Genomic DNA, 27,864 nt, shown 5'->3' on the forward strand with positions numbered 1-27,864 from the left:
ATACTCGAGTAAAAATAATATAGATTTTGCCAGGTTTTTGTGGTAAAATTAGGGGCCTCGGCTTATACTTGGGTCGGCTTATACTCGAGTATATACGGTATATTAGAATATAAAAACAAGATTTAAGGAAAGCAATGGCTATTATGATTTACTGGGCCTCATTTTTGTGCAAACTATCTTCAAAATCCTTTTAGAATTTTTACAGTATGCTCTGGTAATGGAAATCATTTACATCTAGTGTCCTGAGGCCATTTCTAGGTAGTTTCTATTAATTGATTGTGTGTGGTTAATATAGAATTTCATATACACAAGCTGAGTTGAAGATTTTCTCCTTCAAATGCTGTACATAAATTTTCTACTTGATCTGAAACATAATGGCAATACCATGTTAAAATCCACACTTTTGATTTGGCTGAATCATTCTCTTCATTCCCAATCCAAACATGAATAACATATATCCACAATTAACATTGTTAAGCACATACTGTTAATACATCTACACCAACATGTTTAAAATACATACACAGAACAGTGCTACAACGTAAAGTAAAAGTGGGAAAGAGGAATGACAATGACAAGCCATTAGTACGCTTCTCTTCGATGTTATTGAGGCACATTTGAAAAGCAGGTTCATTTTGCCCTTTATCAATATAGAAATTCCATTATTCCTTTACATCCCATAACGTTCATTGTGGCAACACACATCAGCACAAAGTTCATTAGAAAAAAAGAACATGAAAACCAAAAACAGTTTCAAGAAGTTCCTGAGCATTTTCATGGCAATGTGAGGAAAACGTCCACAGATGTGTAGAGAGTTGGCACCTTGGGGACAACTGATGTGACGTTCTCCATTCAGAGCAATGTATCTCTTATTAAAAATGCACTGAATGATTATACACAGCATTAGTTACGCAGCTTGGCTTCAATAGATAAAAAATACAATTTAAAAAGGAACTTGGAGGACACTTTGTACATTTAAACCAACATTGTAGTCAACACTACATCTTTCTAGAGTTTGAACGCTTCTTGGAATATCTACAGAAAGCCAGCCAGAGGGTCTAACAATTAGAAAATATGAATGTTACAATAAAAGTACATAGACGAAAACAGCACAGAACATGGCTAACAAGCACTTGGGATTAGAAATGAGGTTGAGAAGTCCACAGAGATATATTTATACAGAATATACATGGTAGATGATTCTGATAGGTAAACTTTAATATATATTTACCTCTATTAAGTGGGAATTTTTCCTAAAAATGAAAGTGTCAAACTCAACTCAATACATCTAAATCTACATACATACCGAATGGGATTGATCTGTTCCCAGTTATAAAGACAGGTACATATATCTCTTCATAGACATTATGTAAGTGAAAAGCAAAGAATTTCTCTTATTCTGCATTGATGTGTTGTATATCCACAAGGATAAATGCCTGCATAAAACTGCTAATTTAAACTAAATTGACTCATGCTGCAAATAAATTCTTGTATTCATTAAACGTCAGTATCTTAAAAATGTGCATTTTTAAATATTAATAGAGGCAAATTTCACCTGATTTGCAAGACTTTCAGCATCTTCTGTGACACTTTAGTTAATCTATACTGTTGGATGAAAATATAGTACAGGCAGTCCCCGAGTTACATACAAGATAGGGTCCAGAGGTTTGTTCTTAAGTTGAATTTGTATGTTAGTCGAAACTGTATATTTTAAATTGAAGTTCTAGACAATTTTTTTCTTTTGCCCCAGTGACAATTGGAGTTTCAAAATTTTTGCCATAATTGCACCAAGAATTATCAATAAAGCTTCATTACAGATACCTTACAGCTGATCATTACAGTCTGGGACTATAGTAAAGCATCCAGAGAGTTTCACTAGAGGTAACAGTGGGCAAGGGGTCTGTCTGTAACTATGGGTTGTCTGTAAGTCGGGCGTCCTTAAGTAGGGGGACCGCCTGTACAGCTTTTTTGTTATTTGAGGGTCTTTTTTATGCATTGTGATATCCCACTGAGTTAGGTTATATCTCAATGATTTAGTAAACCCTACATCTCTGGAACCAACATAACACAGACAGGGACACTTCACTAAAAGTTACTACATTTTAGGCATGTATAGTCTTCTTAATTTTAATTTATAACACATATTTATGATCCCACTATATGTGTTTTAGAACCACAAACTGTTATAACTGGTATTCTTGTATAATTGTATAGTTAGGTCTTGAACTTCATAACTTCATAGACTTTGAACTTCATAACCTCAATTCTATACATTATGATTTAGTGGTTATGTTAAAGATTGTAGTGTCGTTGCTCGTGGTACTTTACCCATTCTGGACATAGAAGCCTATTCAATTTGGTTTATTCACTATTACAAGTTAGGTCATTAAGTTTAGTAATTGGGGGGTTAATTGTTTCAAGACTTATGTAATATCACAACAGCCAAAGATTTGTATTCATCCTATGAAAAAAGAGGACTGAGTTGTGACATCTGGTGCTGTCAATAGGGTGAACATTAGGTGGCAATGTCTTTGCCAAGGCTTCATGAGCTACTTTTGAAATGGGAAGAGATAAGCAGAACACATCTGACATTTAAAAGTACTCCAGTAGAACTGATAACATCATTGTAAGTCTATTATTTCAAATGAAGTGAACTACTTTTAAGAAGTGACATTTCAGCTACATTTTGAACAGATATCTTGCAGTCTCAAATCTCGGTGTCTTCCACTAGAGATTTATATTTTATCGTGTAACCAGAAAAGAGAGAAATTTTCAAATTTCATGTTGAAAAAGTTTTCAAGCTGTCAGTGAAATGGCAATGTTTCTGTCTGACTCCAAGCAAACTTTTGATGCAATACACCAATAAAATTCTAGAAAGATAAAAGAATTTGGATATTATTCCTGCAAGTCAATGAGCACATTACTTCTCATTCTACTGCACACATTTCAAGAAGAAACTACAGGATCAGTGATGATTACCCTTTCAAATACTACTACAGTAGGTAGCCGCATTTGGTTCTCTACTAACATTATTGAGATTGCAGTAAATTAAGTTTAATCATGTATGTAACTTTTTGTTATGTTAAAAAGGGCATATAATTTTCCTTGCATGAGCAATCCTTTTCTAAATGCAGAATTGCCCAACTTAGCTTGTTGAACAATTTTCCCATTGTAGCCACTGTAGTGAGTAGATAGCCTCGCATGGCTTCCATTAAAATTGTTAATTTAATAAATGGTAAGATAATAAATAGATTATATAATAAATGGCAATACTGAGTTTACCTAACTAAGCAAGTCTCACTTTTGGTTCTAAAGGAGGCTCTGGTGGGGCAGACCCTCCTTTATGACTTCCATATCAGAAAATACAGAAAATATAATTCAGTATATTTGTCAATATCCATTTGCTAGATGCCCTTTTCTGCAGGTATCTGCTTTTAACAACAGAGGGGTTTCTGAAGGATAAGACCTCACTATGACTTTGGAAAAGGGTATCTGCATATCTTGACTGGAAATGTATTTACACAAGTAAAAATGATTTCTACCTGGTATTTAATGTCATGCACCGTAAGCAGAAAACCGATTTTTTTCATTAAAATTGTTTGGCTTTTGTTAAACTTCAGTTTAAACATAAAAACCCTAATGAAATCAGCAAGAGGCACAAAACATGAACAATGACTACATATATAATAGATATAATATATAAAGACAAATGGTAGGAAAATTTGATAAGACCAGGATTATGATGTGAACTTCCTGTACTCAGTATCTAACATATTTTTGTAACCCATTTTACATAGCAAACATTTCCAAAAAAATAAAAAATCTGTAAATATACAGTATATGTATAAGCCATTGAGCTGCACTTAGAAAATATAGAAAGAAAAAAAAGAAAGGACCTACTGTATATGTGAACATGCAATGACATATGGCTCATTGATGGTGATTATCATTATTACAATAAATTAATTAATCTATCAATATATATTGGTATATTTTCAGATGATATAAGGGAACTACTGTTCAGGTGCATTATTATTATTATTTATTTATACAGCACCATTAAAATTATGGTGCCTTACACTAAGATCTGGAACAAGTGGGAGGAGGATCCTGCCCTTGAGAGTTCACAATCTATATGGAAGGGTAAATGAAAACACAAGTTTCAGGCGTAGAGCAGAGGAGTTAAAGCATATTGTAGGCAATCCTAAACAGATGGGTTTTCAGATTACGTTTGAAGGTTTGGAAAGTGGGGGACAGCCTGACACATTTTGGCTGGGAGTTCCAGAGTATGTGGGAAACACGAGAAAAGTCCTGAGTATGGTTGTGAGAAGAGCAGATGGTAATAGAGTGAAGCAGAAGTTCTTGTGTGGAATGTAGATTACCTATAGGACAGTATTGGCTGATTACTTTAGAGATATATGGGGGGGACAGATTATGGATGACTTTATGAGTCCATGTTAACATTTTAATTTGTGTATAATATATAACCAATGGAGAGACTGGCAGTGAGGAGACAGATAAATTAAATACACCGAAATAGACATGCAGTGCATGGTCATGAAAACAAAAGAATTTTAGTTTGTATGAAATAAACCAATATTACCACAGAAGATAAGTATGGGAACAATTCACGGGCTTATACACTTCTCATGGTGATGTTTTAGTACATATATCAGCATTGTTAATCATTACATATTGACGGATGCAATCAAATTATTTGAATAAAATCTGTTTTTTAGCTGAAATAACATAATCTAGGCTCCTCCCACTATGTATATCCAACACACAATCTAATTGCGTTATAACCTGTGCCTGCTACAGTAAATAAATCTGGTGCACAATTCAATGGGGTTATAACCTGGTGTGGGAGTGGCATAGGGGGTAATCTTGCCAGGAATTGCGGCTATTTATGCTTTGTATGCCAGACAGCCTGGCATGATAAATACCATTAGTCTACAATTGTATGTATTGATGTCTTAAAACCTACATTACAACAAGTTCTGATGTCAATATTTATTTTACTTGGGAACGTCTTAGGTATTATGTACATTTATTTAAGTACATGACTGTAGAATGATCAGTTCTATATGCCATCTAAAGAAGAGTAAATTTGTGGAAAATGTGAAATCAGTTACCATAATTCAGAAAAGAACAGCTACTTTTATGTCTTTAGATTATAATGTCTATTTTTAGGAGAAATTACATTTTAGTCATACTCTATAATCTAATACACATATTGTACACATTCTCTACATTTTTCTTCACTACATTCATCCCACATATCCCTGCTACCTAATGTTGTGCTACCACCTTTTTTTATTAACTAATTTTTGCCTCCTACTCTTCCCAAAAAAAAAGTTCTGTTAATGTTGGTGAATATGATTCACTTTTAAGATAACTCTTTAATTTTTACCTAATGGATAAAAAATTTAATTGTTTGTCATTCATGGAGGGATTTATTATGTTAACTTATTAACAAGTCTAAAAAAATACACCAGTAAAATTTGCAGTTCACATGTTCAGGCTCAGAATGGCAAAATCTGCATGTCAACAACAATCACCATTCCGAAATGAGTGCAGCTGAATAAAACATAGCATGACAGTCCAGTACAAATGGACAGTGCTTATTAGACAAAATTTGGCCATGGCCAATACAGATACATCTTGCTTCTTCTAATAGATCTGTCATTTTAGAAAAAGCAAGATTTTACTTTATCTGTGTAATCAAGCTTTTTAGTATACCAGCACAACCCCCCCCCCCCCCCCCTCACACACACACACCGCCATGACCGGTCATTAACAAATAGGAAGAGCCTGAAGAGCTTATAAAGTGCTTAATACTATTTTATACTATGCCATTTTTCCTGGTGTGATGTGGTTGACCCCCTTGACAGTGTTTAGAATATTGGATTATCTTTACAAAGCTTAACAGGAAAATTCCACATACACGAAATCAGGAATTTTACATTAGATCAACTATTTCTTTTAGAAAGGGAGTTCAGATTCTTGCTTATCTTCATATTTCAAAAGAAAATAATATTTTTGGCACATTTTTAGTCTGTTCTATGTGAACAAAAACACCAGTATCCTGTAAATGTACTATAAATATTGTAACTTTGCAGACTATATTTTGTAATATTTTCCTTGTATAGGGAGGAATCATGTAACTTTTTAATACATGTTGGATTTTTAATTCTAATTATCTTTAAGATCTTATTTTGCTTTGCACAAATCAATTATTATTTGACATCTAGGGACAAGAATTTCATAAATTTATGTTGCACAATTTTTCAGTATACAAATATTAAGATTTACTTCCACACAGCCAGAAGCACCTTGAATGTCAGCATCAAATGTCTACTGTGCGTATAGAACCAAAATAAACAACTTTGACAGTACAACAATTAAAGTGAGGATTATAGAGAACAGAAAGATGTTTAGAGGCAGGTCAGGGTAATATGGGCAGGGCTTTGGCACAGAAATCTCTACTAATAGAGAAGTTTTGGTTGTGTACAGCATACCCATTCATGTTGTACAGAAAAGGTGGAAACAAATCTCATTATTATGCTACATATAATTAATTAACTTAAACACCAATAACTTCATAAAAACATTTCTGTCTTAACAGTTAACAGTATGTTATTCCTGAATGAAATAAGCTGCTTGAACTGAATTTAACTGCAAAATGCAGAAAAATATTTGAAATACCTGTAATATGCTCAATAGTTTGAAATGTTTTCTATTGGAAACATCTCTTTCCTGAAAATAAAGAATGAGACCCAAATAGAAAGATAGTGTTTATAACATAAAATTTTTCCTATTGTAGTTTTGGTCTCAAATGGTTTATGTAAGCAGTTGCTTTATTGCTCCGCACAAACTGATTTGTATTGTATCATAATAAACCACCCATAAAATGGGGTAGTATATATTTTACCCTTGTATGCAGACATATATTTTATTTGTTGGATTTATATAGATTCCAACAAAAAAGAATTACATTCAAAGGGATTCTACCAGTTACCAAATAACTATGGATGACAAAACAGAGTGTGCAGAGCATGTTATAAGTTTTCCTGAATTCCAGCAGATTGTCATTTTAGAGAAAATTCAGTTTTCAACTCCAGGCAAAAAAGCTTTGTGGTGCACTTTCTTTTTCTCCATTCTATAGAGGATTGCAGCCATTGCTTAAAGGATGGCTAGGTGGCTCTTCAAATTGAATACATTATTGTTTTCCAATATTTCCATAACTCTTGGCTAGTGCTTATATCTGCTGAGCGTTTTGCCATAATCTTTAAAAAACTGACATCTGATTAGCATTTTGTGGCACTTAGGGGTCACAGTGCTAAAAAGGGTAGTTAAAGAGTATATATTTAGATTTCTAGCCATACAGCAGCATATTTCCTATTGTAATTTGCAATTGGCTTGGTGCAAACCCACCAATAGTATTCATTCACTAGATATGGAATTAGCAAATATTGTGAACTGGAACACTCACACTGTATGCTTAAATGGCCATTAATGTAGTCAATGATGTGGCATATATTGAATTTCATGTATTACAGTGATACATGCAAAACAGTGTATGTTTATATTGTTCATTTCTTTTACAAAAGTGTGCAAGAGCTATGCATTGTGCAGGCTCAGTTTTTAAACTTTTAGTGCAGGGGTGAGAACGTTCAATATTCCAGCGGTTGTACCCACTTTAGGCAATATAATAGATTAGCAAGAACTAAACTAGTGCTACAATCAAAATACAGAATGTAAGAATTTACCTGAAACAGCCAATGGCTCTTTGCTACAAGATTAGGCCACTATGTTTTTTCTTGTATGTATTTAAAAATGCTCTGTGGCATAAATAATATGAATCAGGAAGTGGAACTTACCTCTTAAATTCTAAACATCAATGGCATGACCATTACTACCCACAGTATAATAACACAAACCCTTTACAAGATGTCCAAAAAAATAGTATGCACTTTAACAACAAAGCAAAATAGGTGTATGGAAAATGTTTTTTTTTCTCATTTTATATCTATGTATATATCACAGTTTTGTCTCCAAAAATAAAAAATAAATAATATAAAAAAAATCATTACAACTAATATGTATTAATTGATATCGTTTTTTTTACATTAAAAACTCTGTAGTGAAGCTAAGAAGCACATTGCAGCCAAAGGATTTAATTGTTTTGACTGAGTAATAGCAGTGGGGAAAAAAAGTTTATCTAGGAATACTATAGCTATTTCATTATATAAGTTTACTAATTTAATCTATTCACAATTATTTATCTATTGCAGTGTGCTTAAAAGTGTTACAAATGTCTAAAGAAGCCCTTAACATTTCCTCAAACCTAAAAGCAGAAGAGGAGAGTCTAATAAAATCATGTCCATTAATAGATTGTTCGATTTGTCTCCACTTCTTACACTTTTACATACCAAGTCATCTTTATCAATGTCCTGATCACTAAATAACCAAAATGTTAGATGTTTTGACCTCCAATATGACCATCTGAAGAATAGTGATTGAAGCTTCCATACTTCCATGGCAACTGCAAATGGGTCATTCTGCTGGTCCAGCCAGTAGGTAATAAGTGTGAGCTCTTCTCAAAATATTAACCAGGTAATGCAAAGCTGTAACCGTATATCTGCATTCGAGAAAGAAAATCCTTGGTATTTACTTGGTAAAATCTGAATATTAAGATTTGGAGTCTAAGAATATGGCCCATGTAAGAAAAAGTTTTTTATGACTGTTGCTGAGTTGATTTTAAGTTTTGGTTTCAACTCATTGAGAACATAAATTTCCCATTACTAAATATTGGTGGTCTTGAAACAAGCTGTTGTTCTACTGGTCATACCTCAGACTCCAAACTAGAGAAATGTGCAGATCCCCTTCTTTTATAGAGGGTTCCACTATGACTTGACCTAGGTTGACATTCTGGTGAGAAGATGTGTCTATGGCATCTCAAGTGGCATCTGCTTAGGTCCTCCAAACTACGGGAGGTGGGATGTATGGGGGCTAAGTCACAAGAGTGGTGATGATGATGGAGGAAAGAGCAGTGACCCCCTCGTAAGTGATCCCAGTCTAATCTTCTTTCTAGCTTTTCATCAGAGCAACTAAAGTATCTTGACTCTTTATGGCAGTGTGGTGGCAGCATTTCTAAGCTACTACAATAACAAGAACCATGGCATGTATTTGGGAGGTACTCCTTGCTTAGTTGTCGATATTTGCCTAGTTTATCCACTGACCAATACCTCATAGGTTTGCGTGGTGCAGACGATGTTTGACGATCTCTAGATGGGTACGTGCAGAAATAGTTTGGTGAGTACCAACAGTTATGACCCATTTCTGATTTTACACATGGTGGATCTCTTTCACATACATCTGAATCAGAATCTGAAAGGTCTGGATATTTACTTTGATTGGTGCTCATAACTAAAGGGTGAGAATGGCTCCTGCACATGTGAGAACGATTAGATTTTTTGTGAAGCAAAGGCTGGGACTCCATGTCTACTTCTTCTCGGCGATGGTGGCAGTCTCTTCCATAACTTCGCTCATCTTCATATGTAAACCTTGTATGGCCTCCATAGTGTGAACCATCACATACCTCCACACTGGCCTTATTTGGACGGTTTGTGCTAGGATTTGGGCCACTCCCACTATAAACCTCACATTCCATCTCACATGTACTCTTTGTTTGATAACTACTTCCCAAGTGGTCAAATTTTTTAACTGCTGTTTCGGGTGTACGAGTACCTCGTGTTGCACCACCTGATTTTGGAGTCCGTTCCTTTCCGCCTTGGTAATTCTCATAAAGTCCTCTTGAAATTTTTGATTGCCAACCAGGTGGCTCTGGAGCATCTTTTTCTCGCACAATTGCAAAATAGGATGGAGGATTTTCAAGGAAGTGTTCCCTTTGAGTTGGTGGTGACATTTGACAAGGAGATAATTTTTTATCTTTGCTGTATGCTTGCCCTGATTCTACTAAATGTTCTGACAGTCCTTCAGGCTCAATAGGACCATAGTATCTGTGAAATCCATCAGAAAATGTGTTTTTATGGGAATGGCGGGAAGCAGCCACTTTGCTGTTAGGCTCATGGACAGTTCGAGTAGGAGTATATATATCTTTATAACAGTTAGGACTCCGGGCATGGCGCCATCTTTCTACTATGCGCCTTTCTCGTGGCAGAAAATTAGCACATGGTAAAGGAGCAGATGGTGGTGGAGGTGGAGCTACGGAATTTGAAAGGGCTGGTATCCTTTGTGGTGGATAACAATGATTTAAGGTAGGAAGCTGCTGGTCTAAAGCCTTTGGATCTTCACCACTACAACAGCTGTACATTCCCTGGAGGTAAAACAGAAATGTATAGTCATTTATAAGTTTATAAAAAAGTGCTGTCAATGTTTGGAGGAGTAAAATACATTGTACATATTAATCCAAAGTAGTTTTTACTATGGTAGAGTTTTTTTTTTAATCTAGAGAATTTTAATACAATTTATCTCTCTCTTGCTACTTTGTGTTCTTCTTCTAATTCATCTTAAGCCATTTGGAGGAATAAGTGTGATAAAAATAGCATAAAAGCAGCATGAAGTATTGACATTATATTGACATGCTTTAAACACGGACGTGCTTTTCCTGCTAATAAGTCCATGTCACATTTTATATTTTCGTTTCAATATCTTGCATGTTTCTGCAAGAAATAGATACAGTGCCATGAAAAAGCATTCACTCCTTTTGATGTGTCCATATTGCTTATTTGAGACGCATTGGGGTCAACAGGAGTTATTAAAGTTGATGCTACCTGCTCAACAGCCCTTAATCTAGAATGACCAATGTGCCAACACATAAATCCACATAAATTTAGTTATAACCTAGTAAAAACAGTAGTGAATCTGTCAGTCCACCTTGATTCTTATTGCCAATGGACTTTTTCTATTTTATGATTTCCGCACACCAGCATCAAAAAACCATAACTTATTTATTTTCCCATTTACAAAACTGTTCAGGCTTATTTTCTGCATATTTTTATATTCCATGCTGTGCACTGGGGAGCTGGAAAAAAATTCAAAATGTGGTAAAATTGCCACCAAAACGCAATTTTGCAATTTATTTGTGGGCTTTGTGTTTACGGCTTTCACTGCATGGCCCAAATAATTGATCTATTTTTCTTTATTCTCTGGCTCGATATGATCACAAGGATACCAAATTTATGTAGGTTTTATAGGTTTTATCCCATAATGGAAAATTGCGCCCAAATTCAAAAATGGAGCTTTTTTGCCATTTTGAAAAATATAAAAAAAATCTATAAAAAGTGATGGCAAATTGAAAACAAAAATTGTACAAGAGGTTTTAATTTTTGTAAATGTATGAAAACATTATAAAATCTATACAAATTTGGTATCCTCATAATCATACCGACCCAAAGAATAAAGTAGACATGTCATTTGTGGCGCACAATGAAAGCTGTAAAATCCAATCCCACAAGAAAACGTTGCAAATGTGTTTTTTCACCATTTTCATTGCATTTAGAATTTCTTACCGCTGCCTAGTACAGGACATGGAATATTAAATACCATCACTGAATCATGAATTATAATTTCTTATGCAAAAAATAAGCCATCACAGAGCTCTTTATGTGGAAACTAAAAAAGTTATAGATTTTGAAGGTGGTGAGTGAAAAATGGAAGTGAAAAAACTAAAAAGGGCCAGGTCATTAAGGGGTTAAATGGGCTTTGAGGTCAGAAGCTCATAGGGATATAGTGCTGGACTGGAATCGCTTGTTGTACAATGTAGCCCACCATGATTCCGGCCCTGGTCCAATGTTAAACTATGTACTAACTAACTATGCCCTTTAGTACTCTTACTAGTAAATCCCTTTTTTACTGGAATAAATGTGGTCAAATATGTCTAAAATACTGCCTTTTTATGAATATGAAAGCTTTGTCGCATTTTGCAGTAACTGCAAATGTTGGACCAATCCAACCACTTGGACCTACGCCAATCGCAGGAGCAAGCTGTCATTTCCTAATGTTATTGGAGCAGCAGGTTGTACATTAACTTCAGCATTCTATTTATCTCTATATACTGATAAGAAATAGACAAGATGGGACCCAGTAGACAATCCCCTAGTGTAGCAGTCAATCCCCTACTGTTCAGCCATATACTTTCTAAGCTATTAAAAGGAACCTGTCATTAGGAGCCCTTTTTTCTGGCTCCCCCGTGTCTCCATAGAGATTAGTGTACACATTGCAAAAGAGTTTTTATAGTAAAACTTTCTGTACCTTTTTGTATTCAGAAATTCCCATGAGAGTGGCCAGAGAGGAGTGGTTCCCCCCACCCTCGGGAAGCATTGGTTTAAAATACAATAAAAACTCCCTTGTCCCCAATATCAACCCTCTCACATCACTTCCTCCCTCATACAAGTCTGTTCATCTCTTTACTGGCCACTCTCATGGGACTAGGGACACAGGTCTGCATACAGAAAAGTAAACTTTCATATCTTTTTTTATAGTCAGTTATACTATAAAAACTCTTTGGCACTGTGTACACTATTCTCTATGGGGATAAGGGGGGGCTATAAAAAGGGCTCCAGATGTCAGGTTTCCTTTAACCTTAAAGTGGGTTACCACAGTATGTATACTATGGTATGAAGAATGAATACTATACTAAAATGTTTTTTTTTTAATTTTTATAAATAAAAACCTATGCTACAGAAGCACTTCGTACCACTCACTGGATCTGGTCAAGATTTGCGCACAAATTGCAAAGTTAAGATACATTCAGTAAATATGGCCACATAGCCTAAAATTACATTATAAATCAAAAGATTCAGTTCAGCGGTTATGTCAGAATACAATAATTGCTGGTTGTAGATGTAATTTGAATAGGATGTCAATTAAAAAGATAACATGCAAGTCCCACATAAGAAAGTAATTTTAAACATATAGATTAAGTAAATTTTAATTACGGTAGATCTTAATTACACACAGAGAGTTTATAGTTATCTCTCCATCATAGCTGTCTAGCTCTTCATGGGCTCATTCTGATACCATTCTGATTTATGTATTCTTGTGGGTTTATATATTCTGTAAATTTATTTTATAATACTGTACAATACAATAGATCACCAAGACTTTTTAAGGACCCCTATGTTACTTAAAATATTTCTCAGGTACACATACTAACTCCCAATCCTTCTCCATCCCCCAGAAAACATTATTCCATCAAACACCTATATACACATGATTAATGCATATAATTGTTAAATATGGAAGGGCTCCCCCTTCTGCAGTTTAATATTCCACTGCTGAAGTAAGTCTTGTGACAAACCACTTTTTATGCAAGCACAAATATCTCATAGTAAGCCACACTTGCGTGTATAGTCCCTATTGGAGCCGCCCTATCTACTCGTGGCTATAAAACAGCGCCAATACATGTGGCATGTGGAAGTATCCTTAGCTGTAGTTATAATAATCATTACTTTCTATCTTACTCATGTAATCCTCTTATTTTTCCTTCCATACTCATTCAATTTACACAACGTGTATCTATTTTTCAGGTTATTTCAAAAGATTTATAAAGGTATTCACCACAATTGGAAGTATAGCCAATCTGGTACATATATGACTTTGCTATATGCTACATTTTATGAATTTATTACAGTTTATTTATATCTTCTATGTCAGGGGTGGCGAACCTATGGCACGGGTGCCAGAGGCGGCACTCTGAGCCCTTTCTGTGGGCACCCAGGCCATCACCCCAGCATGAAGTTCACCAGATAAGACTCAAAGAATCTTCCTACAATGATAGATGAATTTGCCCTCCTCCTTTCAACTGGGTTGATGTCCTTGGGAGGCTGAAGGATTGAAAGTTGTCAATGAACAAAGAGAAATACATTACTGCTTTCATTGCTGCGCTGGCACTCTGCAATAAATAAGTGGCTTTTGGTTGAAGTTTGGGCACTGAGGCTCTAAAAGGTTCCCCATCACTGTTCTATGTAATATTTATGTGTATTTTTTAGTTTTTAAACAAAAGTATATTTAAGATGTTATATCATTGTTTTTACCTTTTATTTTAACATATCATACTTACATATCAATCCCCAAAAGCAATAACTGGTTAAGAACAAGCAATGTTTTTATGCTGCTCACATAGAATTTGTTCTTTTGGTTATCAATACGGAACCTATATTTAATGTATATAAATTATTTATTTGTGAAAAACTATATATTGATCTTTTGTATACATCTTTTATAGTGTGTAATATTTTGGACCTGATGGATGGATAGTTCTTCCCTGAAATGCGTAGTCCAATTGTGTTAGGGCAAAAGATAAAAAAAAAAAAAATGATTTTAACAAACCATGGGATGCTGCCTCCCGTTAACCATCAGACGTCTCTTAAATTTGATGTGCTTACGACAAGGCTACCCCATGTCAGCAGTACACATTGACAATATTTAGAGATAAAACTTCATCTGCAACAGTTTACGTGAATACATATAGTGCAATCTATAACACCTTAACAACCTGGTTATTTTGTTTTTTCATTTCCATTTTTCACTCCCCACCATCAAAAATCTATCACTATTTTAATTTTACACGTAAAACTGCTTTTTTTCTCCTTAACAAATTGTGCTTCATAACGACAGTATAAAATATTCCATGCCTTGTACTGGGAAGCAGGAAAAAAGTTCCAAATGCAGTGAAATTGGTGAAAAAACTCAAAATATGCACCATTTTCTTGTGGGCTTGGATTTCACAACTTTTATTGTGTGACCCCTTAATGACATTTCTTCCTTTATTTTTTTGGTCGGTACGAGTATGGGGATAACAAATTTGTACACATTTTTTTTATTTTTATTTTTACTATTTTTCAGACCCCCTAGGGTACTTTAACCCTAGGTTGTTTGATTGATCAAACCATATACTGCCATATAGTATGGCAGTATATGGGGATTTTCCGCCTCATTCATTCAAATGTGCAAATCGCATATTGTAATGAATAGGTTAAAACGAGATGGCCTTGCATCTTCAGAAGACCTCAGGCTGTCACCACTCCCCAATGACATCACGGAGAGCGACGATCTTCACCAAGATGGCGGCGCCAGAAATGGCCGGGATAACACGCAATATGCAGCAAAGACTTACTGGCTGTGGAGAGGACTTAGCCCATGAGCTGGAAAATTTTCCAAATGTGGTGAAGTTAACAAGAGAAACATATTTGCACCATATTCTTTTGGGGTCTGTTTTTACTCCTTTCACGCTCCAAAGCAAACCTCCCTTTTTATTTTTTTGGTCACAATCATAGATATACCAAATTTTATTACTGGCTCTGGCCATACTATTATTATGTTTTAGTAGATTAAGGAAAGGTAAATCTTTTATAAAAAAAAAAAAAAATCATTTTGCCACATTCAAAACACAATAACTTTTTCATACTTCAGTGTATGAAGCTGTTTAACATGTAATTTTTTGCAGGATGAGATGACATTTTCATTACTTTCATTTTGTGGACTGCATGACCTTTTGATCCCTTTTTTTATTACATTGTTTTGTTTTGCAAAATACCCGCTGGGAATAACCATTTAAATTTTGATAGACTGGACATTTTGTGACACGGTTATACCTAACATGTTTATGATTTCATTTGTTTATTTATTTTTATATCAGTTTAAAGTAAAGGATACCGCTGTATTGCAGTATATGGGGAATTTCTCAATGCAAGCACCGATCGTGGCTGTTAACGGTGGTGTTTGCTGTATTATGCAGCAAATACCCAATGTGTATGAAAAGGGCTCAGCCTGTGAAACCTCTTCATACTTGCACTATGACATTGGGGAACATCATGGTGTGGCAAGGGTTTGATGTAACATTTGTGGATACAGACATAGGGGAATGAAATGGAAAAGAGAAGTATACATCAATTCATTATGTTTCCATTCCCATTTAATGCATTTCAATTTTTGGCACATAAAGAATATGACTGCAGAAAGATGTAATTTGAGCTTTTATTAATGTACACTCTGCACACTATCTTGACAGAAGAAAAAACTAAAAAAAGTAGATTTTTTGGCTAATTTATTAAACAAGAAAAACTGAAATATCACACCTTCATAAGTATTCAGACCCTCTGCTGTGACACTCATTTTCATCTAAGATGCTGTTCATTTCCTTCTGATCTTCCTTGAGATGGATCTATTGCCCACCAAGCTCAGAGACAGAATTGTGGCAAGGCACAGATTTGATAAAGGTTACAAAAGAATTTCTGCAGCACTCAAGTTTCCTAAGAGCACAGTGGCCTTTATAATCCTTAATGGAAGAAGTTTGGGATGGCCACAACTCTTCCTTGACCTGATGGTCCAGCCAATATCCCCAATATCATGCTGGCTGAGCTCCAGAGATGCAGCATAGAGATGGAAGAAAGTTCCACAAAGTCAACTATCACTGCAGCCCCCCACCAGACATGTCTTTATGTTAGAGTGTAGACAGTCTAACCTGGGATCGAGGGAGTGGGGGGCTGAGCCCCAGTGCCCCAAGAGAACAACAGGGCAAAAGTGCAAGAGGAGAGAGAAGAGGCACAGCTATTGTGTAGTAACGTCAGGCACAATGGTGACTGTGAAGATGTAAATCAGGGCTCTCACCTTAGTTCAGATGATATGAGCATGTAATGGTATAGTAACTGCAGCTGCCACTCCTGTAAGACCATGTTCACTGAAGGACAAGGATCCCGGAACGATGAGGAGATAATGTCACTACCCAAGAGAATGTTTAGGAAGGCGCTGCATATAGCTCACGTGGAGACCCAAGTAGATAAAGGAATCCATTTTATTGTTAAAAATATATATAGGACGCGACTCGTTTCAGCCCCGGACCGGAGCTTTCATCAGGCATAGTGTACAATAAACAGTAGCGGTGTTATATCCTACCATTTGACCAGAACCCCGAAAGTGCGTGAAGATGATCACATGATCTACCAGGGGTCAAAGTTCGGGGTTTTCCCGTTCATACACGGAACCCTTCTAAAATCGATTCTCTGAATAAATAATAAATGTTTATAAAAACATTGTTATAAGTTAGCAGCAGTATTATATGTACATACATAATCCTTGTAAATGTATAAAAAACAGCACCAAAGTCAATCAATAAATAAATGAATACATGAATAAATAAAACCCTGTCAGTAAAATGTGGGGAAGATATAGAGAAAATACATATCCAGATCCAAAAATCGATTTCATGACAAATAGCGGTTATTGTCCTATAGTATGAGAGTTTGTGAAACCACCTACCAAAGAGTTGAGGGTCACACATGGGTCTTATGTAGGGTGGATAGGGGGATTAATTGCAAGACAGTTGTCTTTAATAATACAATAGTAAATTTGTATAAATTGTAGTCAAGACATGCATTCAAAAGTTGGTGACGGATTCCCTTTAAATGTTTCCCTTATGTTATTGAAACAACTACTAGATTACTAAGGGTCAAAGTACTTGAGGAAAATGTAAGCAGCACACAAAAAAGTAGGTAACGGTGGGTGCAGGCACAATAGGACCAGGCGTCAGGTCCTTCGTAAATAGAGTAGAGGAAAAAAGGCAGCACTCCAAAATATCCAGCATAAGGTGTAAAAAAGTGGTTTCTGTTTTATTCCATGTTTCAAAGTACAACAAAGTACTGCAACGTTTCGGCTCACTTGGAGCCTTTTTCAAGAAAAATAACAAGAGTGAACATCATATACTGTATACACTCACCGGCCAATTTATTAGGTACACCTGTCCAACTGCTCGTTAACACTTAATTTCTAATCAGCCAATCACATGGCGGAAACTCATTTAGTGCATTTAGGCATGTAGACATGGTCAAGACAATCTCCTGCAGTTCAAACCGAGCATCAGTATGGGGAAGAAAAGTGATTTGAGTGCCCTTGAACGTGGCATGGTTGTTCGTGCCAGAAGGGCTGGTCTGAGTATTTCAGAAACTGCTGATCTACTGGGATTTTCATGCACAACCTTCTCTAGGGTTTACAGAGAATGGTCCGAAAAAGAAAAAACATCCAGTGAGCGGCAGTACTGTGGGCGGAAATGCCTTGTTGATGCCAGAGGTCAGAGGATAATGGGCAGACTGGTTCGAGCTGATAGAAAGGCAACAGTGACTCAAATCGTCACCCGTTACAACCAAGGTAGGCAGAAGAGCATCTCTGAACGCACAGTGCGTCGAACTTTGAGGCAGATTGGCAACAACAGCAGAAGACCACACCAGGTGCCACCCCTTTCAGCTAAGAACAGGAAACTGAGGCTACAATTTGCACAAGCTCATCGAAATTGGACAGTAGAAGATTGGAAAAACGTTGCCTGGTCTGATGAGTCTCGATTTCTGCTGCAACATTTGGATGGTAGGGTCAGAATTTGGCGTCAATACAATGAAAGCATGGATCCATCCTGCCTTGTATCAACGGTTCAGGCTGGTGGTGGTGGTGTCATGGTGTGGGGAATATTTTCTTTGGGCCCCTTGGTACCAATTGAGCATCGTTGCAACGCCACAGCCTACCTGAGTATTGTTGCTGACCATGTCCATCCCTTTATGACCACAATGTACCCAACATCTGATGGCTACTTTCAGCAGGATAATGCGCCATGTCATAAAGCTGGAATCATCTCAGACTGGTTTCTTGAACATGACAATGAGTTCACTGTACTCAAATGGCCTCCACAGTCACCAGATCTCAATCCAATAGAACATCTTTGGGATGTGGTGGAACGGGAGATTCGCATCATGGATGTGCAGCCGACAAATCTGCGGCAACTGTGTGATGCCATCATGTAAATATGGACCAAAATCTCTGAGGAATGCTTCCAGCACTTTGTAGAATCTATGCCACGAAGAATTAAGGCAGTTCTGAAGGCAAAAGGGGGTACAACCCGTTACTAGCATGGTGTACCTAATAAAGTGGCCGGTGAGTGTATATACCCCATTTGAGTGATCATGTGATACATTTGTTCCCACCCCCTAGTTAGCATAAAACAGAAGCCACTTTTTTACACTTTATACTGGATATTTTGGAGTGCTGCCTTTTTTCCTCTACTCTAAGGGTCAAAGTAGCTATAAATTTATAAACGTATACATAAGTATCATTACAGGATTGCAAGATTTACAGGATGTATTTGAATATACCCCTGATCTATTTTATTCTATTTTTAGGATTCTCTGTTTGTCCTTGCTTTAGGTCATTAGTATTTGAGAAATAGTAACGAGGCACAGAAAACTCGGATGGGTGCGATTAAGAGAGATTTAAGCAGTGTTCTTTGCCAGGAATCACCTGAGAAACTGTAATGTGATAAAAAGACACATTTTTCAGGGAGCTGCTAATGTAGTTGCCATGTTAATTAGACTTTTTTTTAAATAACCATCAAATAATATCCAATATTTACACATGATTTAAGCAGGTTTTCAAATAGTTGCCCAGATCCGTTAGGTCTCTAATGGGGATAGGGAAAAATGGTTCCAGCACAAAAAAAAAAAAAAAAAAATTAATGACCTCGAATTAGGATCTGGCCAGAGCCAGGGCGTGGAGAGAACAGGTTGTGTGCTCTCTCCTAGTTCCCTAGCCGGGAGCGGGAGGGGGTTTGCAGGGGAACAGGGTGTTATAGTTAAAATGTTAATACTACGTTGCTATAGTAAATCTGTCTACCAAATTGAAGAGAAGTCTCTCTATCCTCTCCTGTTTGTTATACAGGAGTGAGTGTTAAGCGTTTCTGCTTTCTTCCTGGCTGTAAGCAGTTTTTTCAAAGCTCTAGCTGAAATTGAAAAGGTTAATCGTCCCTTCTCAGAGCTGTTCAACCAAACATAGGGAGATTAGAAGTCCGCTCATGCTGCCTCCATAGACAGACACTTTAAAAGTTAGAATATGGATCTCTATGGGTGATCCATACAAACCAAGCAGAATGTGTTAATAATATAGTATTATAATAGTAAATGTTTACCACATCTCCCACATAAAATATAAAAATGTTCTCAAGTGACAATTTTGTTTTAAATAAAAATAAAAAACACAAGTGGATAGAAAGGAGCGGTTGTGGAAAAGCTAATCCCATAATCAGCATAGTGAAACAGACATCCTTGAAAGTAAGAGAAAATATGGAATAAGAGCCGTAAGAATAAGAGGCGACGTACAACCAACATATACAGCACTGTGAACATTCATGAACAAGAACAGAATGTTATAATATTCAAATCCAGTCCAAGACCAAGGTCCAAGAAGCTCATACTAAATGCATATGGAATATGCATGATGTATAAGATTATCCATTTAAATGGAATGTATCATCTATATTTTTATCACTCTCTACCAACCTTTTACAATTTAAAAATTCTACAATGAGAAAATACTACTTTCTGTACATTGCTAAAGGGAAATAGAAAGAACTACATTTTAAACTACAATTGTATTAAACTTTTTATTTTGATTGTTATTTATTAAAAAATCTATACTTGATAAAAAAAAGTACCACACTCTGCAATTTCTACATCAGCCACTGAGCATAATAATAGATTGATACTTGCTAATTCTGTAGCGGTATAAAGAGAAACTTTTCAGAATTAGCAAATGTCAGCCAGAGTAATAATTGCAGAATATGGTTATTTTTTTTATTAAATCTAGATCCTAACACTGATCAAAGCATAACAAGTGATAGGTGCCCCAACTCATCTTATTTACTATAATCTCTGTTGGAAAACTGTCAAGAGCCTCCTATTTGATCGCAAGCTGGGGGAGAAATGCCAGTCTTAATACATCCCTTCCCTTTGTATCAAATGCTTTTCCATTCACATTCAACCTCAGTTATTAGTGATTCTGGATAATGCTGTGAGAATGCCATAATATCAGTCAATGCTAAATCTTAAGGCTGTTCCTGTCAAACCTTTTTCTTTCAGAGAACTACAAGCACATTCTATTAGCTAAATACACAATAAGAATAATGCTTTCATCTGTCGAGAATTAATTAAAATAGGAAGTTCTTGTTTTTAACCTGAAGTTACAAAACTGACACAATAAGTTTTATCTGAAACAACAAATTAAGTGGATTAAGACAGAAAGAAAATTGATGAGATATTTACCCTGCTAAAAGCCAATAAAAAGTCAAGCCTCCCAGAATGCCTCATGCAGTGCCGCAACTTCCAGTAAATGAGATGCTCCCATGCAAACACCAGCAGACTTAATCCCATTGCAACTAGAAGCATGTAGAAGACCCCTGCCATGTTGTCAATATCCAGTTTGCTGCTCATAACTTCAATTTTGTCATTGTGACAAATCCCTGATAGCCACAGTCTTTCCAACATCTCAATCTCATCTGTGAAGGTAAATGCATAAAGTTAATCTTCTAAAAGAAAGTATGTGAATCAGTACAATCAATCAATACAATTGATCAATACAATCACCATTAAATATATTACCCAAAAGTACACAAAAGACAACAACAATAACATTCTTTGCAAAGATAGATATTGTAGATAAAAAATGATTTATTATTATCTGACTTAATATAGGAGTTTAATAAATAACTAAATAAATTCATAAAATGACTATTGAAGTTGATATGCAATCAAAAAGTAAGACAAATATGGAACTATTGTGTTGGTTGGACAAATGGTGCAGTCAAATAATTATTACCTTTGTTACTCAGGCCTAAATGGACATACATAAGCATGGCTACATGCAGTGTGTAATAACTTCATAACATATAGCCTTTCTGTTGTCTCATGGATATTACCATGTCAGGTAACAAACTTTCTGGATCATGCAACTGTCTGGATGATACCTTACCAGTTCACCAGATTTATTTCTGGCATTTAACCCCGTAATAGGAAATAGCGCCCATTGTCAAAAAAATACCACTTTTTTGTCATTTTGAAAAATATATTAAAAAATTCAATAAAAAGTGAAGTCCATACAGTGTTTAAAATGGTAACATTGAAAACGTAATCAAAAGTTCCAAAAACTGACACCACCCACAGCTCCGTAGATTGAAGTTTGAAAAAGTTATTAGCTCTAGAACATGGCAAAAAGTTTTTTTTTTGTACAGGAGGGTTCAATTTTTATAAATGTTCGAAAACATTATAAAACCTATACAAATTTGATATCCCCATGATAACACCGACCCAAAGAATAAAGTTGACATGTCATTTGCGGTGCAATTCCTTATACAGCTCTTTACAAGGAAAAAATAGAAATGGAAACACAAAAAACTAAAAAGGGCCTCAGCGTTAAGGGGTTAAGTCTATTTTTAATTGCCTTTATTATAATAAAGTCTTTATTACAACCAAAAACTTAAAAGGTATTCTATATAACCATGTGTATAGAATAAAACTGTCAATGTCTTTGGGAACATGTGACAAATTTCTTTATGTATTATCTGTAAATACTCATTGCTGTTTTTTTCTCTTAGTAATTGCTGCTAAATTGTAAAAGAAAGTCAACAGTGCTTAAAAAAGGGTATGGTATACAAAGTTTAGTTTTTCACTTCAACATAAGGTTCTCTACAGCCAAAAATACAACATTTTACGATTTCTATTTACAATAATCATTTCAGTAGCTATTGCTTATGTAGAAAGGTGAATTAGGTGAACGCCTCAGAGGAATTGTGCATGTTTGGGCCCTCCAAACCCCTGTGATATCACTGTGTGTAGCAGGAAATGCATAACAAGTGCCACTGTCTATAGTGTCTGATTATCTAAATTTTAATGTATAGTGGTCCAGATATTATCTTTCTGATTTAAAGACAGACATTGTAAATTTATTTTATTCTTAAAAAAATGTTCATACATCATGAATCTATCCATTGGAAAGCTGTGGTTGCATTGGAGGAGCTGTGCAAACAATGACTCCACATACCCCATCTCAAATGGATTCATTCTTTTTTGCCTATCATCTCTACCATTGTATTGTAAATGCTTAAACATGTATATGGGGCACATTTAGCAGGCTGAAAGAAACTGAACTATTTAGACAAAAACTACTGGAATAGAGTATTTCCAATTTATTTCATATATATAACATTCATGAGGCACTGTGAATAAGCACAGCGCGTCCGCAGCCGCTGTCAGATTGACGCGGCCAAGCACCACTGACATCAGCCGCATCGGAGAGAGTCCTCAGTGATTGCACAATATAAGCGCAGCTGCCTGCTATTATTACAGGTCCCTGCTGACAGGTGCGTGTATATTTCTTAGCCTTTACACACCAACTTGTTCTTTGGTTTTGATCATATGTTATATGGTGTGCTGGCTTTATGATTTACTGTACAACATATCTCATATCAAATTTCCACGTTTTTGTATACAGAGTGAGAGGGCCGGCCGCCGCCTCATGAATACGGCCGACTGCAGCGGACAGGATACGAGGATCCAACCTCTTATATGGTAAGAAGTCGGATCAATTAAAACCAAATTTCCCAACATAATTTTTTTTTAAAATGGCATGAATAGAAAGGGGCTGGGGAGAGGATTATGGGGGCATATTTGGTGGAGGTCTTTTTGGGGGGGGTGACAGGTCCTCTTTAAGCATTGCTTAGTTATAAGGAAAACAGCAAAATACCTTCTACAGGTAGTAACGGAAACTGTTAAACATTTCTTTACTATTATGCATTATGTTAGTTCTTATTCCGGTAATTATAATTAATTTATGCAAATTAGATTATTTTTTAGCTTCATTGATAGAAAGTGAGTATAGTATTTGAAATTAGTATAGAAACTTGAATGTATATTAGACACATTAAACATTTGCAGAAACGTGCTGATAATTATTGGATATACTATAATAGCAAAACACAATATTGTAAGTTTTGCTGTATTCTTGTGGGCTGCTTTTTTTGCAGCATTTCACTATGCACTCCAAAAGACACTTCTACTCTTTGCGTTGGCACAATCATGGTGATAACAAATTTGTATGGATTTCATTAGGTTTTTATAGATTTAAAAGATTAAAACCCTTTGAACATTTTTTTCTTCATTTCACCATATTCTAAAGCCAATAACTATTTTTAGTTTTTTTGGGACAAACGGTTGTTTTCATTTCTATGATTTTTTGTGATGGCGCAACCTTTTGATCACATTTTATTTTTATTTGTCTTGAATTTGAGAATTGGACAATTGGATGCTATTTTCCATTACAAGGTTCACTAGCAGGAATAACCATTTTTTACATTTTGATAGATCTGGTATTTAGGGATGAGGTGATACCCAATGGGGCACATTTACTAAGGGCTTTGCGCAGCATTTCTGATGGACTTTGCACGTTCTTTCAGGTGAAAATGGCTTGCACGGGTATTTAAGAAGTGATTGCGCAGCTATTATTTCACATGTGACACTTTTGTGGCGCAGCTGTGCTAGCCTCCATGCAACACAAATTAGGGGGCGTTCCAGTGCTTGGTCTGCTGTTTTTTACATGCAAATTGTGTCACATGCAACTGATTCATGATTTCTGCTGCACATTCTTAATGAATGTGTCGCACCCAGCATTATACATGGAAAGAGCACTTTTAGTGAAGTTTCTATCTTTCTAAGTAAATGTGCCCCAACATGTTTATGCATGTATTTATTTATTTTTGTTCTAGTATATGGGGGATTGAACTTGTAGGTTCTTAATATTGTGAGATTTATTTAAACTTTAATTTTGTTTTTGGCTATATTTTAGACAAACCTATTCCAGCTAACCCCCGCTGTGTTTGGGTTACCCTATGTGTTACCATAATTTCTATCCAGGCTTGTTTCATGAATTTTTTTATTCTGTTGAAGCATGGTTGAAAAGCAATGTCTGCATTTCATTTGTTCCTTTAATTAAATTTATTTTAAGTTATTTCAGATTCAAGTTATTTCTGTGACCATTGTAGGTTTTCTTTCATTTAACCAACAATTTTGTGCACTTGTGTATATTGTTCCTCTCCATGCTCTAAAATTCCACAGTCCATTCAAAAAGTTGACTCACCATCATGCATAACATCATGTCTGACGAAGAGAACTAGTATTCTCGAAAGCTCATCATCAAATATACTCAGTTAGCCTCAAAAAGGTATCGCCTGATTTCTTCACTCTTCTTCTGCTCTCCATGGCTAACATGGTACAATTCTACACGACTCACCATCTATGCATATTCATGTTCTTCTAGCTCAGCTGTGCCTCCAGCTTCCTGATTGTCATGTGAAAGCTGTGACTTTTTTAAAAAGTAGCAAATTTTGGTACAATTAGCTAAAAACTGATTGCGACTTTTGGAAGATTTTGGCAACTTTGGAATATTCATATACATCATATCATGTCTCCAGAAACAAAGTCAAAGCACAGCCCACATTATGAAAATGTAATATAACAAATCTTTATTAAATTACACTGGTTAAAATGTGCAATTGTAGATAGTGATACGCAGAATATGGAGTCCTCCCGCTCTGACACTGAAGGAATATACCAGGATAAACTATGGAAACAATTGGGACGTCGTATTTAAATCGTATGTATGAATTAAGACCAATAATTCTTCACAAGTAAAACATCTAGCCTATATCCAATATGATTTAAATACGGCATCCCAAGTGTTACATAGTTTATGCTGGTATGTTCCTTCAGCGTCAGAGCGGGAGAACTCCATAATCTGCATTTCACTATCTGCAACTGTACATTTTAACCAGTGAAAATTTTTTTTATGTATGCTAATTTAATAAAGATTTGTTATATTACATTTTCTTAATGTGGTCTGTGCTTTGGATTTGTCCCCAGTTTCTGGAGACATAATGTAGTGACTGGCCTAGGCAAGTTTGAACTTACAGATATCTTTACATTGATGATTGCAGTTTTTTACCTTATTGTATCATCACATTTAGCCATTGGCAGGTTATAAGATTTTTTCACTTACTTTATGGATCTTCCAAAATTTTAGACAAAATAAAATTTAACCCCTTCACGCTCCGTGGCGGATATATCTGCCACGGAGCGCAGTGACTTAGCGCTCAGTGGCGGATATATCCGCCACGGCGCTAATGCCGGCTCGGCTCTAGATCAGAGCCAAACCGGCATCGCGAAACATGGGGTGTCGGCTGTAACTAATAGCCGGCACCCCAGTGTAACACCCGCGATCGGAGTTGTCTCCGATCGCGGGTGCTTAACCCGTTAAATGCTGCGGTCAGCGCGACCGCGGCATCTAACATGCATCTGGGGGGTCTTTCCCCCACGATCGGCCCCCCGAACCGTTTTCGGGGGGCGCCGATCGTTGCTATAGCAACTCTGGGGTCCGATCTTACTGGCATCTTACTGGCACAGTGCCAGACTATGCAAGTGTATAGGTTGACACTGATAATACTCTGCAATACATCAGTATTGCAGAATATTATCATGAAGAAGCAATCAGATGATTGCTTGTTCATGTCCCATGGTATAAAAGTGAAAAAGTAAAAAAAAAAAGTTATTCAATAAAAAAATAAAGCCATAAATCACTAAAAATGCCCCAAACCCCCAAAACATATAAAGAGACATATAACTAAAAAAAAAGTCTAAATCATAACACAAACCCCACATATATAGTATCACCGCGTCCGTAACAACCCGTAGAATACAAGTAAATCATTATTGAACCCCCACGATAAACACCGTAAAAAAAAACTGTTATAAACCCTCCAAAAATTATGATTTTTACCTTTTCAATCCCACAAAAAATGCTATAAAATGCGATCAAAAAACCATATGTACTCAGACATGATACTGGTGCAAAGTACAACATGTCCCGCAAAAAACAAGCCATCAACCAGCTCCGTAGCCAAAAAAGTAACAATGTTATGCTACTTGGAAGACGGCAATACATAAATGATAGATTTTTCCCCACATTAGGGTTTTGTTTGACAAATTTAGTAAAACGTAAGAAAATATATTCATGTCTGGTATCCCCGTAATCGTATCAACCCATAGAATAAATATAACATGATTATTAGTCTATACGGTGAACACCAAAAAAAAAAAAAGTAAAAAATCCAGTACAGAATTTATGCTTTTCTACTCCTGCCCTCAAAAAAAGTTCCTAAATTTTCAACAATAGGTGATACCAACCCCAAAATGGTAACAATGGAAAAAGCATCTCATCCCGCAAAAAAAATGCCATCACATGGCCCCAATAACGAAAAAGCGAAAATTTTATAGCCTTCAAAAGGGGCCAATGAGGAAACTAAAATCCTGGCAGCTGCAGCGCCCTCCTTCCCTTCTGCACCTCGCTGTGCCCCCATAAAACAAGTCACAGCCACATGTGGGGGGTCTTTGTACTCAGGAGAAATTGCAGAATAAATTGTATGGTGGGTTTTCTCTTTTTATATTTTGGAAATGTGTAAATTTTAGTGCTAAATGAACGTATAAGGGAACAATATGACCATTCTAAATTTCACCTCCATTTTGATTCAATTACTATGAAGATCTCAAGGGGTTAACAATCTTCGTAAAAGCTGTTTCTGATAGCTTGAGGGGTGCAGATTTGAAAATGGGTAGATTATATAGGGGGTTTTGATGCTAAATATGTAAAATTTCATTCAAAACTGTATTTATCCCCAAAATAGTCAATTCTGAAAATCCGGAAAAGCGATATTCTATTTGATGCCGCGTGACATCAAAATAAATTATCCAGACATTTCAGAAATTATGAAAATGTAAAGTAGACATATGGGAAATGTTATTCAGCAACTTATTTAGGTGGTAAATCTATCTGCCTGAAAACGCAATGATTTAGGATTTCGAAAATGGCAAATTTTTAAAAAAATTTATCATATTTTCTTTTTTTTTGTAAATAAACGCAAAACTTATCTGCCAAAATTTACCACTAAAATGAAGTACAACATGTGGGGAAAAAACAATC

General features: G+C 35.9%; 1 protein-coding gene across 8 annotated transcripts in view; it reads right to left on the minus strand.

Moving 5' to 3' along the window:
• Window positions 1-5,777: 5,777 nt before the first annotated feature.
• The window catches only part of GRIN2D (glutamate ionotropic receptor NMDA type subunit 2D), a 688,972-nt gene continuing 666,885 nt past the window's right edge, over window positions 5,778-27,864 (minus strand). For all 8 annotated transcript variants that reach the window (XM_072110452.1, XM_072110450.1, XM_072110451.1 and 5 more), the window contains 2 exons: window positions 21,105-21,337; window positions 5,778-10,342 (listed from right to left, as the gene is read on the minus strand). In XM_072110452.1, coding sequence (XP_071966553.1) covers window positions 8,849-10,342; window positions 21,105-21,337 — 1,727 coding nt within the window. In that variant the 3' untranslated portion in view covers window positions 5,778-8,848. The remainder of the gene's footprint in view (window positions 10,343-21,104; window positions 21,338-27,864) is intronic.

Source organism: Engystomops pustulosus, chromosome 6 (assembly GCF_040894005.1).
Source record: "Engystomops pustulosus chromosome 6, aEngPut4.maternal, whole genome shotgun sequence".
Lineage (NCBI taxonomy): Eukaryota > Metazoa > Chordata > Amphibia > Anura > Leptodactylidae > Engystomops > Engystomops pustulosus.